Source organism: Numenius arquata, chromosome 2 (genome assembly GCF_964106895.1).
Source record: "Numenius arquata chromosome 2, bNumArq3.hap1.1, whole genome shotgun sequence".
Lineage (NCBI taxonomy): Eukaryota > Metazoa > Chordata > Aves > Charadriiformes > Scolopacidae > Numenius > Numenius arquata.
Window position 1 is genome coordinate 63,649,393 of NC_133577.1, and position 18,540 is coordinate 63,667,932.

General features: G+C 42.4%; 1 protein-coding gene across 3 annotated transcripts in view; it reads right to left on the minus strand.

The window, feature by feature from the left end:
- Positions 1 to 18,540, minus strand: part of CALD1 (caldesmon 1) — a 200,784-nt gene that overhangs the window by 81,393 nt on the left and 100,851 nt on the right. For all 3 annotated transcript variants that reach the window (XM_074144465.1, XM_074144467.1, XM_074144466.1), the window contains exon 4: positions 14,881 to 14,992. In XM_074144465.1, the coding sequence (XP_074000566.1) occupies positions 14,881 to 14,951 (71 nt within the window). In that variant the 5' untranslated portion in view covers positions 14,952 to 14,992. The remainder of the gene's footprint in view (positions 1 to 14,880; positions 14,993 to 18,540) is intronic.

An 18,540-nucleotide genomic window follows, 5' to 3' on the forward strand; every position in this document is an offset into this window, starting at 1 on the left:
CCCTGTCAGAGCTGACAGTTCAGATCATAATAGCTTACATTTACAGAAGCATCTTTCATATTAAACGTGATTTACAAACTATAGAGACACACATCTCTAGCAAAATGCAGTTACCGCTTGAGTAGAAGGTGGCGGTCTACAAAATCGTGTACTCCAGTGGGACAAGGAGACATTTTAACTAAGAGCAGTCAATGTTGCTCATAAAAATGGCACATTCTTTAGCTCAGAGCAGTGAAGACCTCAACATTTACCATATGTAATCCAAATAAAGACAACATTCAGAATATTTTTATTAAAAACAATTGTCTTGAATACAAATGGCCCAATTTACAATATGTTGGGTAGCTGCCGGATGTCGATAGAAAATGAACACATGCTGTAAATTCAGTGCTTGGTAATTAGGAAAATGTGCATGTTTCCCAAGTCTGCTTCTCTGTAGGTAGGACTAAAGGGCAACATTATGTCATTTCCCTTTGCGCAGGACTCCCTATTGACTTCCATAAAGAATTTGGCTTAAAAACTGATGACAGGGTACAGCCCAAGTTGAGGGAAGAACAACCAATAAATAAAGAAAGACGGGTTGGTGACGGAAAAGTCATTCCTAGTCACCAAGACATCTTACCAATATTTTCTTCCAGCAGTATAATGAGGACAGGGCAGATGATCTCTGCTCTCAGTTATACCAATCCCTTAAATCCAGAGTAATTGCAAAACGTGCACAACCACTGAAAACAGGATTCAGACTGAAATGACTAAAAGCAAGCCTTAAAATGTTGAATGCAACATAACGTGGAACAGCTATGAAAGTACAACACAGTCCATTAAATGGGTCCTCTGCATTTAACTGGTGGCCAGCTCTTTTGTCCTAGATCTATCCTGCTTTAAAACATATTCATTAATAATTGTGTCTATTTCAGAATTCTTCTGTTATCTGTAAGCATTGACAAGAGTTTTAAAGCTTTCATCAACCAAACTACGTTTTGCGGTCTTTGTCCCATTTCTGTGTATTTATGCATTTATCTCCTCAAAGCAAGATATTATATCCAGCAAAACCATGCAGCCAACAGGCTGAGAAGTGACATTTCCTCCAAAGCCAACATAACCACAAGCATGCAAGACCTATAATGATATCAAAGTCAGAACATCGGGATCTCATTGTAAGTATGATGTGATCACGATAGGTAAAATCAGGATGGAGCCAGCGAAGCAACAGGGAAACAGATGAAGAAAGTTAGACTTCTAAGATGTGAGTCACCAAAACAACACCTTCAAGCACTTCTTTTTTCTCAGACAGTGTCAGAGCTGGTGACACAGTTAAAGTCTTCATGGTTTATTAGGTACTGTATTAGTCCATCTGACAATAATCAGTAAATGAAAAATTAGATTACAGACCCGTTGACTATGCCTAAACATTTCTAGTTTGCCTTGAAGATATATTTTCTTCAATTTATGTATATCCTGTACGTATATTCAGGCCTGACAAAGCGTGATGAAATTTTCATTACTTGACGGGGGGGGTGTCTCATATTAAATTAATCACCAATATATTCCTTCTCTTTAGAATATTAAAATGACTCATCCATTCCATGAAAAATTTTTGTGATAAATAAGACAATAGCCCTGAAGGAAATTATGCAACCCTCCAGTGTAAGAAGATTGAATGAGTGAAAAGACTCACTAGCTTGTACAAGAGAGAAGGGGGGGAGGGAGGAATTAAACCTTTTCCTTAAACAAATTCATCTTGTGGCATTCCAGCACAGACAACCCCTCCAGCCACCATAACTCACTGGTTTGAAAAGGTCATTAGCACTCTATCCCATTTTGTTGGGAGAATGAAAAGCCAAATTCATGGGCATGACATGAAAATTTGCCCTTGGTATTGCTGTGGGATGACCTGAACCCTGAAACCTTACTGTGGAGTTTCTTAGTGGCATTTTTTACGAAATGTCAGTCCAGCACATGCACACATATTCTCTATGTGGTATTCACAACTGCATCCTGCAGCCACAGTGAGCACAGCAATAGCATTAATACAAAATACGCAGCACTTCACGCTCTGCTTTTTCCCCCTTCTTTCTACATTTCCCTACCCATTCCTTTCTCCTCCTTCTCAGAGAAGGCTGAACACGTGGCACCAGACACATGATGCCTGTGCTCAAAAAGTAAGCTGCAGTGGGAAGCACTTTGTTATCTGTGTCACTGACCTTCAGAGGAATACCCCACTGTGCAAGCTGGACCATAAAAGGAATCCATGTGTAGCCAGTGTTTAGAAAAGCCATCTCCTTGTCTTTCCCAGCTATGGTGCTGCTTTATTAAGACACTCAAGTAGTAGCCGCTGGAGAATCTCGGGAATGTTCTGAGCAACAGAACCCAAAAAAAGCTCATCATTTTATATAGGCTAAAGATGAACTGGGAGGACTGTTCAGCTTAGAAGTTGCAGGCTAGTAAAAGAAACCTATTCAAAAGGAACTGAAGTCGTGCTATTCCTGTGGAAATACACATGATTTTTTTCTTTCAATCCAGTCGTAAGCTTTTTCTGCTTGGGAAAAAGGGGGAAGACAGACTGGATGTTGAGGAACATCCATCTTGAGGGATGGCATGATGTGGCGTATGGATAGAATGGTATAACCATCTCATGAGGGGGCATAAGGACAAAAAATCATCTGTATATGCATCATCAGAAGGGCTTTCCTCTCCAGACTCGACTGTGCTCTGGTCCTCTCACAAGATGACAAGCACTAAGTGGGAGGAGTGGAAACAGTCTTTTGTGTTTGTTGACGTTCCAACTGTAAGTATTTTTGTGAAAATCTGATTGCTGGGTTGTGCTGAAAAGTTTTTGAATTCACATGAAGGTCACAAAATAACTTATGAGGTTTCCTCTTTTTTCACAAAAAGGTCCATTTCACTAAAAGCTATTTATACCCCCCTTCTTCCTTTTCTCTGCTCAAAAATACAGATGGAAAAGTTTTTATTCTTTATATTTAGGAAACATTGTGCTCTGGGGTCAGCTTCATCCCTGTGTCTTTCTCACCACTGTATCATAACACTGCCTTTCAGAAATACTCAGGATTGATACAGATTATCTGATTTTCTCCTTATCACTAGAGGGCTGGCAATTTTATAAAACAAACCAGCTTGCTCCTGTAAGCACTGTCTGCTTGTTGGAATTTTGCTCAACCCTGCCCCCAACCCAAAAGGACATATTTCTGGGAATTAAGCTGTTACACGTAGGAGCCCCTCTTGTGGTAAGAAGCTGTACGTCTTGTGAACAAATAACTATAGGTTCTCAGTCACTTCTGCAGTGCCTTTCTCACTTTAAAACTCATGTTGCTCAGATTTTTCTTTCTAGTTTCTCTCTCTGCTCATCTTTGCAGGATACTCCTTTGAAACAGCTACATCTAATAGTCCAAGCTGTTGCAGAAATCCAGCTGCCAGGACTAGGAATAGCTGTAGCCATTTGCTGACTTCACAGCGACTTGCAGCAAGTCCCTGAGCTCTCTGTTGCTTGACATGTGGTCAGTAGCAGCTGGTGGATGTGTGTAATATTCACCCTTCTAATACCAGCCTTCCCCTGATCTGTACCTGACGTCATACAACATGATAACATGGAGGGATTGGAGGAGGTCAGTGTCTGAACTTCCCTATCGTCACCTGTGCCAACCAACTCTCCACAGAGCCATGCTAAGAGCAGAAACAAGAAGCTTTAAGAAGAGGCAGGATTTGCATGGACAGTGAAGATCAACAGAGAATCCTCATTGGAGTCCAGCATCAATGCACCTTACCACAGTCACAAAGACCTTGTCTGTACACAGAAATTGCAGAAGTTCACCTCAAACCTGGTTTGAAATCAAGTGCATTAAATCTATGTAAACCTCACAGTCCAAACATAAAGGGGCTTATCCTCCCACGCTGTTTAACAATAAGACACCTCCCTCACAAGAGGCTCAGCTGACAAGCAGTAAATCAAGTCATGGTTAATTTGGTTACTTTCCACCATGTACACTTCATTGACTTAAAAATTTAGCATGACATACATCAAGTTTAAATCATACAAAGAGGGCTCACAAAGAAGGGGGCATTTGTTCAAGTGAATCAGTTTAAACACCAGTAGACAAGATGTTGTCTTGTGCTGGAGTAACGGGGAAGTACTAGTATGGAGAAGTAACTTAAGAAAACCTTTGAAGAAGGCCTGCTTTTGAGTACCAGTTCTCAGCACCTCTCTTATGGCCTCAGCAAAAGAAGAACAAAGTCTGCCTAGAAGATAACCTCTTGCTATAGCAGTCCTTGTTGTTGGCTTAAATAATGTCCACATTGAAATGGGTCACAAGCTACCTTAAAGGAAACTGAGGCATGTTTTCAGCAATTGTTGGGGAAGAAAAAAAACCCTTAATAAATATCTTTTTAAAAAAGCTAAAAAGACAGTCACAACTAGTTGCTGAGTTACAGCCTTCCCTTGATTTTTTATGTCAGCATGACAAACCTGCTGGCCTTTTTTCAACAGACTATCCAGTAAAGACTATTAATAAGCAAGTTTATTTAGTCCAACCAACAGGTTTTGTCATAAAGGGGAGAAAAACAACATCTATTTACATTTTCTTAATGTCAGCCAACATGAGGCTAACCTTTAACTGTCAGATACACTACCCACTGGTTTATACTTTCCAATAAACGAAAAGAAAAGCATCCTGCTTACTTTTCCACTTCCCATTACCCTTGTTTCTCCTAAGGAAGAGAAGGGCTCAGCTGCAAGACTGACACAACTACTGCTCCTTCTAATCTGAAGCTGTATCTCTTTTGTTAACCCGACCCTCTGGTCAAGCTGCATGGCATCATCCACAGGGCCTGGGCTGTCATCAGACTTCTTTTCTAGGGAGCAGTTGCCTACTGACTTTATTTCTGGGCAGGAATATTTCTTGAGCTGTGCGCTGATGAATTATGTTGCCCAAGAAGCACAGCCACCTGATGTCTCCATTCTATGAAAGACCTTGATCACACAAGGACAATCTGCTGGCAAGAGGGATTTTCTTTGTTTAGTGAAAGCTAATAACTAGGTTAGGATGAGAGAAATAAAGCTGCTTAGAACCATTTATCTTCAGGAATTAAAGCTTTGTTTAAAGACGCAAAGCCAAAAAATGCAGGAGCTAATTGACCAAATGAGATGCTTCTGCAAGTTGAAATCAGTTTGGAGTTTTATTTGCAAATCATATTTTTCCTCTATAGTTCTTTGAGCTGAGCTGTGAAAGGGTAACTTTGCCCAGGCTGCCAGCAATTTGATAGTGTTTACATACTATGCTTATTTATGTGTAAAACTTGTTAGCATTTGACTTCATTTAATCTATTAACCCTGCAAACAAATTAGCCGCTGCTTTTTAAAGGAAAATCTAATCTTCTGGTTATCTGGTTTAATTTCAGATATTAGATCATAAAGATGTTAATGAAATGCAAACTCACACTGAGAAGCAGATGCATCTAGAAATCCACCGGCTAAACTCATTTTCATGTCACCCCTTGAAGAGTCTTACTGCTGGGTAATAATTGCAGTTTCTATCATGCTTAGTAACTTTTACCATTCTGAGCCCAGAATGCCCTGAAGAATAGTGACACGATTAAGCAACAAGTTCAACAATGTTCTTATTCATTGAAAAGAAGGCATTGCAATGTAACAGCTAGGAGATCATTTCCAAGTCTGGAAATTTGTGGGTTTAGGGCTGCTTTTCTGTTACTCTAGGGCAGCACAGGGCAGCCCTACTCACTTTGCTTCCTCTTAGGCAACAGCAAGGAGGGGAGGGCTGCACTAGCAATCAGCTTGCATGGCAGGGGTTGCGAGAAGTAACCAACTCTCTCAGCAGCACTTGGTGACCCTCCGCCTGAAAAATCATCAAAACCCCGTATGTTCCATCTCAGTGTGCAGGCTGGACCATGAGGATGTATGCCATCAGCCACTTGCAACAAGCACATGCAGGCTATAGGATATATTATTGCAGGTGAATATATCAACGCACAATGTGTTTGCCTGAAAATATTTTTTTGAACATTTTTGAAGATACAGGGATATTGAACCATCAGCTTCTTTTGTTATGGGCACAATGCAGTATTCTTTTTGCTTTTCTTTAAACTAAATAAGGTCTTTTTTTTAATCAAGAGAAGAAGGTTTAATGTAGAATTTTCAGCCAACTCATTTGTAAGCATATACCTTTGTGTGATGAGGTATGCACATCCTATGGCCTGAGAAGGCTTTATACAATGAACTAAATTAACCCTGCATCTTGTGCTAGTTGTGGATATCAGGCATGTGGGAAGTGAGCAGCTGAGAGCTCAATCATACACTTACTGTCTAAAAGGAAATACACATCAATTCATTTTATTTATGAAGAGAGACTGGGTTAGGAATCTAATAGGACTTAGCAATGGTTCGTGCGGGTTTTTCTGTCAACTGACACTGGCTCTCCAGATCAATGAAGATGGGGGATTGCCCTCCCTAAAAAAAAAAGACTCTCACAATTATACCCAAGAACCAAGAACTGAAGCTTCTTTATTCAGGGTTGTTTTAGGACAGTGTCTTTGGTCTCTGCCACACTGAGTTAACTGAAGGTAAGCTACATAAAGGGCTGATGTACTCCTTGCCAAGGGACAGAAAATGCTGCGGGGGAAACTGAGGTGCCATGTCTGCCTCCAGGGGACATACATATCTATAGTCACAAGCACCACACTGCTCTGCTGCGGCTGGTACAGGAGGTTTGAAGGCTCTGTGCCATCACAAACCTTAGGCCAATATTCAGTTAATGCAGCTTTTTGCATTTCAAGATTCTGAAGTCTTACGTATGAGAAAATTCTGATGGCAGATACGATTTACACCGTTTGAAGGTACGTTGACAGATGCACAGAGCTGCAAGAGCACTGCAGGCTACCCTAGCTTAATTGACTGCATACTGCCAATTTGCACATAAGATATTAAAGAGATGTTATTTTTCAACATAAATGTGTCTGGACAGCCATTGACATTTATACTATACTGGCTACACTCCTTCAGCCTCGTGATTTTCTTTGTGCAGTGCCTATGCTTCAGTCTAATTCTGAAAATCTTGATAAAATACCATGTTGTATTACTCCCCATACGGTGCCCTTTTAAATATGCACACTAAAATTGTCACCAAAAGCTGTGGCTCAATGCTCATATTTATTAGACATTTAACTAAGATCCAGTTTTTCAAGGACTTCAGTCTAGTTAAAGCTAATAAAAATACAGTAGGAAACAGAAGGGCAGACTCCCCTTTGGTGGTAGGTGGGTTACCTGGTTATAGGCTTGGAGGGGGCGCTTTTCACCCAAGAATTTGCCAAACTCCTTGGTGCTTCCAAAGCAAATCTGCCACTCTGTTGAAAGAGGTGAAAGGCGGGGCATTTTGCCAACTCTCTGGGTGCTGGGTTTGGGCTCTCCTCCTAAATACTTGGCTGGTATAGTAGATGTAGTACAGAGATTACAGAATGATATTAACATATACATGGGATTAATATCTGAAATACTAAGGAGCTGTTTTGTTGTCTGTTTAGGAATTGTAGTGGGGTTAGCTCAGTAAAGCTTATATTCTGTATGTCTAGCTATTTGGAAGAACAAAGCTTCTTTTATAAAACATCTCTCCATAAGGACTTTAAAGAAAATATAACCTGCAAAACACACAATGGCTGTAAAATTAAGTGGTAGGGTTCTACTCAGCTTTGCATGTGTTTGATTATTTCCACCGCAGCATGTGAAATGCTACAATCACAAAGATTTGTCTACTATCCACCCTCACTTGAGAGTGACAGCAGTAAGGTGTACTTTAATGAGCCACTGAGTTGTGCTTTTCTGGCTTAAGAATGAGCTCCAAGAACTGTAGAAACAGTGATCAATGCAATGTGAAGGGTTGAACTCACCTCCATAATCCAAATATGTCCTGTCAGTCCTGGAATTCAAGGTAGTTGTGAAGACAGGTTAACAGCTGGAGCACTTTGCCTCAATTTGTTCTCAACCCTCATGCACTTCTAATCTTATTCATTCATTGTCTTAATATTTTACTCCTGGGTAGAAGAGCTGCCTGTCTCAGCTCTACTAGAAGGTGAATATTTTATGGAAAGACAAGCAGAAACCCTCAAAGAATTTAGAACTTCAGGATATATGAAGTTCACGGAGAGATAAACCACTGTAGCGCTCATTTTAGTAGCAAAAGAGGCTTGGACCAGACAAAAGCACAGCCCTCAAAAGGACAGAGGCTGAACATTTTTGGAAGTACTGTTCTGAAATAAATCACAAACATTGGGAAACATCATGTTAGGCATATACAGCCAGTTTCTCTTATATTTAAACAAACACTCTGTGAAAACTTGTATTAAGATCATATTCTTCATTCCATTACACAAGCCTGAATTCAAAGCATGGTCTCTGAAAACTCTTTACAAAAGTGTAACGAGACATTTGGGAACAAGACATGGTCAAGTCCTAGTGTTCCAAGAAGTAGGAGATAACTAAAAAGGAACCATCTCTGTTCATTCCTAAACTCTCAACACTGTTTAACATTTGTCACTAATGTGCACTCTATACCAGAGATAACTCCAGTGCAGGAATGAGAAGCAGTTTCAAAAGCTATTTGTAGTCATTCCATGTTGACCTAACATGAATACTCACTTATCCTCACTGTCCTGGACAGGAGAATGGAAATTGTCCACTTTCTGAGGCTGACAAGGATGACCTTTCCTTGCTCTCCAGAAACATAAAGACACTGTGGCAACAAATGAGTCCTGTTTTACCCACCCAGAAGAAAAGCAACAGGCTTCTCATTAAGTCCTGCAAAGACATATCCTGTCTGATGACACTGGTTTTATCTTCTTAACTTAGAGAATCAGCCCTTTGTATGTTTATCTGAGCTACACCAGGCCCAACAGGAGGACTAGCACAGCAAATGGCACGTTAAACGCCTTGCTGGTTCTGCACTTACCTTCACAGGTCTGGACTGAAATTCACTTGACTTCTCTTTCCATTTAGCCAAGATAAATTCTGGGATTAACTATGTGTCCTCTTTTAACTGAAGTTGCATTGAGCAAGTTACCACCCCAGAAGACTTTCCACCTGCTGCAGACTGCTGCCATCCCCGACCTGCAAGCTGGAATATTTCTATGAGCATTCCCCAACCTGCATCCATGAACATGAACCACGTTGCCTTATAAAACTGTTTAAATGAGAGGCTGGAGAGCATTTGTGATTGAATTGTTGGATTAATATTTTTTTAAGAAAGAATCTTTACCTACTATCTTTAGTCATTAATGCTATCAGGAACCATAAAGCTTAAAGGCAGTTTTTCTGTATGCCCTACCCACTTACCCTTTAACGGTATGTTTAGTAATATCTTATTGGTCTATTAGGACATGAGCCCTTTAGTCAGAACATCTGTGGCCCCTGTCAGGAGATCCTACGCAGCCCACAAAGTAATATGGTAGTTTTAAAGAGTCTTTTTAGTGACTCAGTGCTAGATAGCCACTTCTCCTTGCTGTATTTTCAGAACAGGATGACCAACACCTCTCCTTCCCTGTGAAATGACCTGCAATCCCTTAGAGAAGAGCATTGCACAGGGAAAAGCTGTGGTTCAGATTCAAAGTTAAGCTTCAGCTGAATGGACACCAGTCTGACGATGACTCTAAGACCTTCCCGAAGTCTGCAGTAGCGATGGTATGACAATGAAGTAAATTGGATCAGCTTCCTACTATAATTTTTAAAAGAGCCCCAACACCAGGGAGAGGTGAAAATACATTGCTGGGGCAATGGCAAGTCAGCTAGTCATAAAATTGTAGCTTAAGTGCTAAACAGATTACTCTGAGAGCTATTCTTTAGAGAGTTCAAGGGGCCAATTTTTGCTCTCAATTATGCTGAAGTGACAGAAGTAGGTCTATTGTCACTTCAAGAAGTATTTCACCTCCATTTTTCACTGCAGCTGCATGCAGCTGTGGCAGACCAAAGTGCATCAGCAGGATATTCACAAAGCACCACCCCTCCAGACACACACACACTCTACCTAGCCCCAGGCGAAATTCTTCCAGTGTCAGTTACAACACCAAAATGACAAAACCTGATGGTCTTGTTCAAGAGAACATCTTTTACTGCCCAGGAAGAGGCACAAAGCAGCAGGTGGCATTTGTTTTTTCCCTTGTTGAAAGAAGTCAATCCCCTGTGCTTCAATTACATATGGGATTTTTCCCGTCAGTTAAGTGCAACCCATTTCTGTGATGGCCCCGATACTCCAGCATGGTATGTACTCTGTGGCTGGGAAGGCAAAGCGTTCATCCAGCTCTTTCAAGGCTGCCACTGAGACTGTCTCATAAATCATCTGGCTGGAATAACTCAGGTAGGGCTTAATCCAAAGCCCATTGAAATCAGTGGAAAGCTTCCCAATGACTTCGGCCAGCTCCGGACTGGGACCTCTGGGCTTCATACAGCCACCATCCCAGGTGCAGGAATCCCTCTTCCTCTGAGGAGCAGGATAAAGCCTTGGCTTTGCCACAGAGCAGTTAGAGACGTAGCACATCCCATCACCCAAACGGCTGGTAGGGTCTTATTTTCCCTGACCTTGTACCTGATCAGTACGACTCACATGCAAAATAGACTGCTAGCAGACAGGCACAGTTAACACTGCCACACTTTGTTCTGGGTTTCCCAGCCTATGCTTGGAAATCCTTGTTCCCCCATGAGGTACAAGAGCTGCTGGGTTCCTGCCAGCCTGAGAGCATGCAATAAATCTGACAGCCTGGGAGAAAGCTGGACAAAGCCCCGTATGCCTGCTGTTGGCCACATGCCCCCTAGAGAGGTCTGCACTGCTACTCCAAACATGTTGATAGGCCTCCAGAGATCCCAAAGAAATAAAAATAGTCAAAAAATTCTGGCTGGAGAAAATTTCTGGGTGGGTGCATCAAACCCATGTGGGGAGTCCAGGACATGTGAGATACCTTGAAATTGTAAAAACTTAAAATGCCAAATTAACCACTAGCTCTCTGGGTTGGTGGTAATCTAAATCTCTGTTGCCACAGCATGAACTACTAGCCAAAGCACATACCAGAGGTGAAAAACACTGTTGGTCTTTAAAAGACAAAACCAGCCACTCCTCGGGATCAGTCCTAAACATATCAACCCAGAATGCCAGGGCTACACAGCACAACAAAGCAGCATTTCCAGCAGCTTTCTAATAGAAAAAAAAACACCCAAAACAAAAAACCTAACATCAGCCTTCAAGGATTGAACTCATACTAAGCATGTCCAAACATTAGACATAAGTGGCTGGACATCAGTGGCTCCAGCATGACTGACACTTGGGAAGCTGACAGCACATGTATCCTGACCGCTCCTCACACGGCCTCTGGCCCCTAGGAAGGACACCATAAGGTCAAGTCACTCCCTCTCAGGCATGTGGTTCACGAGTCCATGCTGCAACAAGGCATCTTCACCCCTCAATCTCTTTTGGGCATAGGCGTCAGGCTGGGAAGACAGGCTTTCTGTGTGCCTTTATCCCAGGAAATGGCAAAATGCGTCACTGAAGCTGGCCGAGTTACAAATACTGCTGTTTGATATGGCTGCTTGCACTTCTGGGTTTACTGTTCAACTCAAAAGAAGCCTAAACAGTGTCTGGGAGACCAAGAAAACGTTATAGCTTACACATAGTCATTCGCCTGTTCACCTCCTGTTGGAAATGCTTACAACCAGCGGTGGTTTTCCTATAGCATGGCTACAGCCCCATGATGGGAGGGTGCAGGAAAATGTCGTGGTGCCTAAGAAGCAGGTACCAGTGCTCAGAGCTGATAGAACATTTTCAGCCTCCGTGTTGCTCTTTAGGACCGCACGATTCACTCGATAAACACCTGCAAGTGTTCGGACAGAGGGAGGTCTGGCAAGCAGATTGCTGTGGCTTAAGACATACACAAAAACATAGTAGTCATATTTTTAAAGGTGAAGATGATCCCTAAAATTTCCCTAAAATTAGGAATTGACCAAAAAAGAATCCAGGGTGACATATTCATTTGTTAATAACTGCCCAAATGCGGCTGCCCTCAGCTCGACGTGAGCAGCGCAATGCAATGGGGGTGGATGCTCAGCTCCTCCCCACTGTTGCCCCTGCTGGGGCAGGTTTCAGGAGGTCCCAGCTCCCAGAGCCACATCTGAACTTGAGAATCAGGCTCTGTTATTGTTAAGGCAAACCAAAACCAAAAAGGCCAGACTAAATTATTTTTAAGATCTCAAGATTTTTTTAAAGCAGTCTTGTGACTTTTAAGGGGTCTGACTCATGGTACTTGAATGCTTGACGCTGGCAGCAGCAGAGGGAGTACAGCAAGATTTAGCGTACAGCAATTTATTGCTAAAAGCCTTCAAATGTGTGGGAAAGGGCACGGAGTGCTTCTGCAGCAATTCGGCAGAAAACAGGGAGACAGGCCCAAGCCCTTCTCCTCCAACCAGGCTGCCACCCAGCTCGCCTTCTCTACGAAGTTTAACACCCAAAATCCCAGCAAAGCTACCCCAGATGCAGCAAAAACACTCCCCAAAAGCAGGCCTAGGTGGGTGGGTGGGTGCAGTGGCAGGACGAGGGGCAATGGTTTTAAGTTGGAGAAGGGGAGATTTAGATTGGATATTAGGAACAAGTTCTTTACCATGAGGGTGGTGGAACACTGGAACAGGTTGCCCAGGGAGGTGGTTGAGGCCCCTTCCCTTGAGATATTCAAGGTGAAGCTCGACGAGGCCCTGGGCAACCTGGTCTAGTTGGGGGTGTCCCTGCTGACTGCGGGAAGGTCGGACTGGATGACCTTTGGAGGTCCCTTCCAGCCTGGACAAATCTATGAATCTATGAATCTATGGGTGGGGAGAGGGTGGTTTCCCACATCAGCAGCCATCACTCTCTGGCCCAACCTCTTGGCTTCCCCATCAGGCAGGGGCAGGTATCGCTGTTGGCCTGCAGGTCTCCCTGGGGCCGGCTCCTTTGAGGGACACCAGTGAGCTGCTGCCTGCGGCTTTTGCCTCCCCAGGGCTCCAGTTTCCCCATGAGCGATCAGGGAGGGGAGTTGGGCCGATGCGTAAAATCACAGGCCGCGCAGTGACTTACAGACGCAACCCGAAATCCTGGATTTCGGCTTCCACGGCGACAAGGGCAGAGTGCCTTGTCCCCAGCCCCCCACGGCTATCACTGCCTCTTGCAAGCTGGCCACGCCACGTCACCAACGCCCAGGCCACCCAATGACCTATGCACACTCACATAAGAACTTGGATGCCTTCACGGGGAAGTTCAAGTGACATTTTTCCACAGCAGAAAACACCTCCTGGACTACACCCCCCCGAGCATCCTCCACAGGCTGCCCAGGGCCTCTATTGGCAACAAACCCTAAGTCCTCTGCCCTTCCATAGAAAAAGCTTTTCTTAAAGCAGAATTACTCTGGAAGTATATAACTACTGTGTGCTATACTATTCACTGGCACAAGCTCTGCAATCCCTCTCATGCTGCCCAACAAAAATATGTCCCCCCAAGCCCGGGAGGAAACCCTCTGGGATGAGAAGGTAGCTCAGTGCCACGGCACATTTGCTCCTCCGCCTTTTGGGGTAGGTCACCGACCAGGTGATGGCTGCAAAGGGAGGCGGTGGCCTCATTTCCCTTTGGCCACCACACTTCACATGAGTTTATTTGTCTGCAGGCAGTGCTGCTGCTTTTCCGGAGCTCTCGGGTTCAGCTTAGAGCCTGGCGAGAGCTCACATACCCAGCTCTGCATGGCAACACTTCCTTCGGAAAGAAAGGCGGCTATTGCATCTCATCTACCCGGGATTTCCCCCCAGGTATCATTAATGTCCATCACAGAGCCCTGCTTATGCAGCAGGGCCTTATTAAATGAGCTCAAAGCAGGCATACAAAATAGATTTGGTATTGCATTCTGCTGACTGCCATTTAAAACTGAAAATGTATTTTCTCCTACAGCATTCAGAATATGAAACACCATGGTTTTGTCAGCGCATGGGAAAGACCAGAAATGAAAGTTAAGTTCATATTTAAAATTAAATACAAAAATGAGAACAAAAAGTGCTTGAACCTAAGTTCCATACTTTTAAAAATCACTGCAGTGTTAATAAACTAAATAAGATCTTTTTATCAAAGAAGACATTACAAAAAAAAAAAAAAATGGAGCCTGACTTTCTCCCTGCTAACTCCAGTGTAAATAATGGGAAATTCCATTACAGCAAACAGAACTGTACAGGTGTAAAATGGGGTTAGTTAATGAAATGTCATTCCCAGTATTTTCACGCTACTTCTTTCATAAATTGACTTCATTGTACCCACGTCAAGTTCTGTTCTCTTTTGCACCAAAGTAAATCCGTAATAACTGATAGCAAACACTACCCTTGTTGCCCATGTAAAGTGGCTATAAATGAATAAAAAGGGAGAGGCAGTACAAATACAACAGCAATTGCACAGCAATGGCAGACAATTCACAGATATGCTCCACTTCATATACCAAGTGTATCTCAGCTTTCAGTTGATATCATAATTTTAGCTCTGTCTGAAAAGAAACACAATCCCTTCTGCACAGCACTCACTCACATGGCATCTGAGCATGAATTTTCCTATCACTTCACATGGCCATAGTCCACCTTCACTGTTTACATTTATCCATATAACAAAACAACTAGAAGGCAGGGCATTTGCAGCAGCTAGGCACCCCTGACTTCCAGCCTCTCCTACGATTTTAATTAAAGCTATTTTCCTGCTCATATTGTTAGCAAGGACTCTTTGGTTAGCTATAGTATACTTTGTGATTTAAGACAGAAATCCTCAAAGCCACTGCTAATCAAAGGCAAGCCACGGACACCATTTTCCATACATAATACCTCACCTCTCTGCTTCAAGGCGCATTTCCTCACGCTTTTGCCTCCTGAGTTCTCTGCGGCGTTCAAAGTCATCCATGGTGTGTGTTCAAGTGTTCAGAGCTCTGGAAAGATCCAAATCTAAAAGGGAGATGACCACTTAGATGAGAGAGAAAACACAATGGGTGCGTTTAACGAACTGAGTCCATTTAGTTTTGTTTTGCTTTCTTAACTTCACTGTAACTATTTTGCTTTTCCATCAAAAAATTTAACTTCCTCAGTATTGTTGAGATAAACAAGATTAATGAAATGCCTTGTAGGATAAACATAGCCCATGCCTGCGTTTAGTTTCCTAGTTAAAATGAAATCAACATGCTTTAAGTAAGAACTGTATACATCTGCTAGCCGCAGACTAGCTATTTGTAACGTCACAGGTCTTTTCTACAAACAAAAGCAACAATTCAGCAGGATTTTAACTTTAAGCTTCCATTTTTTTACTGGAAGCAGTAAAAACTCTGTACAAGAGATTTCTTATTTTCTTTAGTTTAGATAATTAAAAGTTTTTTAATTTAGATAATTAAAAGTTTTGGAAAAGTTAGTCCTCATCTCTCCGTTCCCACACACACACACACCCCCCTTCAAAAAAAGAGAAAAGAAACAGAAAGCAAGAGAAGAGAAAATGAGAAAAGAAAGAAAAGTAAGAGAAAAGGAAAAGAGACAAGAGGGAAAAGGAAAAGAGAAAAGAAGAGGGGGGGGAAAAAAGATAAAAGAAGAGAGAAGGAGAAGAGAAAAGAAAAGAAGGCAAATAAGCCGCAGCTTTTAAATACCACCCAGGAGCCGCCAAACTATGTATAAATCCTGCTCAAAGAACCAAAAGTAGCAATATTTTTTTTGCAGTTTAATCCACGCGTTTTCCCCATGCCCTACCTTCTTCTTTATGATTTAGTCCATGAAATATTTTCCCCTTTACAGCTCTTCATATACAAAGCCTTTCCAGCCTTGGTTTATATCCCATCAAGCCGAGTATTACAGAATTCCCCTGCAGCCCCCAAACCAAAAATGACTACCAGAAAAGGGAAAGCTGTTCTCTTTTTGTCCCTGCTTTGTTTACAGAGCTGTCAGTGGTTAGTTAAACTCTGCCTGGAATCTGGCATTTAAGGCCTGCTCTAAGATTGCTTCCTGTGCAGGGCTGGAGGCCTCAGCTTCCTCTGCAATCCTAGCCTAGGCGCTGCACTCCGAGGATTTCCAACCCCCCCACACGTCCCCCCCCAAAAAAAAAGCATTTTCCAGCCCGTTAGTACAAGACTGGCCATTTACGCCGCAGAGAAAGCCAGCGTGCAGACGCAGACTAAAATTTTCAAAGGTGGCGTATGAACCGCCTGCCGTTTAAAGGAAACAAAGCCAAGGTGCATTTGTAAATTATTTTGAAGCGCTCCGGTTGCAGATGGAGATCTGTCTTGCGGCTTTATATTCCTGCCCGCCGGTGCAGCATCCAAGCGCCCTCCCCATAAAATCCCTGGCAATAGCAAAGCTTCTCATAACTTAAGGGAATCCGTGGCTTTTTCTGCCCCCTTTTTTGGATTAAAACGTTGCTGAGGGCAGGGTTTTTGTGAAGGTTATTTTATTAGTTTACTTTTCCTAGGGGTGTTTTTCTTTCTGATTTGTTCCTGGATTGGGGGATTTAAAATTGTTGTTGTTGTTGTGACTTTCTTCATGTTTGGCTGGCTGGGGTTGTTTTGTGGAGGTTCAAAGGGAATGTTAACTTTGCAAATCTGATAATGACTTTACAATTGCTGCTGCTTTTTTTTTTTTCTTAAATGCACAATTAGTATATATAAAAAGCAAGTTGTAACAAGACATTTTTTCAAATCTTCTGTTTGTTTACTCTTACCACCCTGTACCCCTTGAAGAACACAGAACAGCAAATCTGCCGTTTTCTCCAGAGAAGTGTTTTCATCTCAGCCTACGTATGCAGCTGAATCTCGCCTCAGTTCCTTTGCTAGAGGGCCCATGAGTTGCAGGGCTGATGTGGTCCCCCCTGGCTGGGAGAGGAGGATCAAAGGAGGAATGGTACACTACAGAGAGCAAGTTCGAAGCAGCGTGCTGGGTTTCTGTGCAGAGAGGGCAGATGACCATGTCCACATGAACTAAGACTGCACCAGGCAGCAGCATTTAGTCTGTGGAACAGGGTCACTGTCAGGGATTTAAAATATAAAGAGCTGGCTGTTAGGCTGACACCTCATGTGCTAGAACTGAGAATCGCAAAGGTTTTTTCCCCACTTGACGTCCCCAAAGGAGGTCTCCGTGCATGACATCTTCAACATTTCCTACCCAGCCAGGTACATCCCTCTCTCCAACCTCTCCTAACTAATGTACACTTCCTCCCTCCCCCCAGCTCCAGGTTCTATGCCCTCACATTTCCCCCATCCCCTCTCCAAATGTCCCAGTCAATACCTCCACCTTTTCCCCTTCCTACATGGTCCTCAACATCACCTCTCATCTCCAAAAGCTCAAGATCTCTTCCTCATGAAGAAAGCTGAGGAGGATAATAATAACGACCCAGAACTATTTCTGTTCTACCTCCCTTCTTTCCTTCCCAGGAGTGTAGGGGAGATTGCACAGCAGTCGGGAGAAGTTCTCTGATGCACCAGCCTTTCTCCATCTACGGGGTGCTTTTCTGTTGTTCGATGAAGATCAGATAGATGGATGTCTTGGGAGGATGTGTGGGTTACTCTGTTATTAGAGTACAGTGTCTCCTCTCAAAGGACTGAGGTCTAGCCACTTCATGGCATTCAGATGACTTGAAAACCAAATCCTTTTCTCAAAAATGAGGAAGGCACTTGGGAAATGGAGGCCAGGTCAGGAGTACGACCTTTAGTTAGCAAAACCACATCAGCACAAGAAAATGAGTCATCAGCTAGGTCTGCTTGAAGAAGTCAACTACTCAGTGCTGTACACTGTCTTCCCCAAAATGCTGTGTTATCTTTCAGCCTCTGAAAACTACTAGACTATATCTTCATCATTCTCTCTAAAAATATTTCCTATTCCACAAAAAGAGAGTATAAAGTCAGAGTTTCTCAGAGTGTCCTTGACTCTCAGAAGATTAAAAAATTACTTTGCTTATAGATGAAGGTACCAATTATTTGAAGAGTCTTCTACAAACCTTTTTTGAGAGGATGCACATTTTGATGCTTCTTTTTTAAAAATTAAAATTGTTCTTGCGTGAAAGCATCCAGGGACAAAATGTAACACTCCACCCAGCTACACTCCAGGACCTGCCTTCAGAGCCAAATGTGAAAATGTCTCTGTGTGACCTTCCCAGTTGTGCAAAGAAATTATTTCTTTTTTTTTTGTTACTCTCTGATTGCTTCTATTTTTTTGCCTGTTACATGTTTTTAATAATTTGGTGTCAGACCAAAAAACTTTCATTTTTCTGAAAAGAGGAAAACTGTCCCTAAGAAAACTGTTTCAAATCAAAAGTAAAGTTTCATTCAACTTCAAAAAAAAAAAAAAAAAAAAAAAAGAAAGAAAGAAAAAGTTCTCTGGTTTTATTGTAAATACAAAAATTTTGGTTTTCAAAGTATGATGGGAAATGTTTTGATATCTCTTTTTTTTTTTCTCTGAATTATTTCCAGGTATGCTTTTCACCTAATTCAACTAGAGTCATCAATAAATTCTAAAGAAGCAGA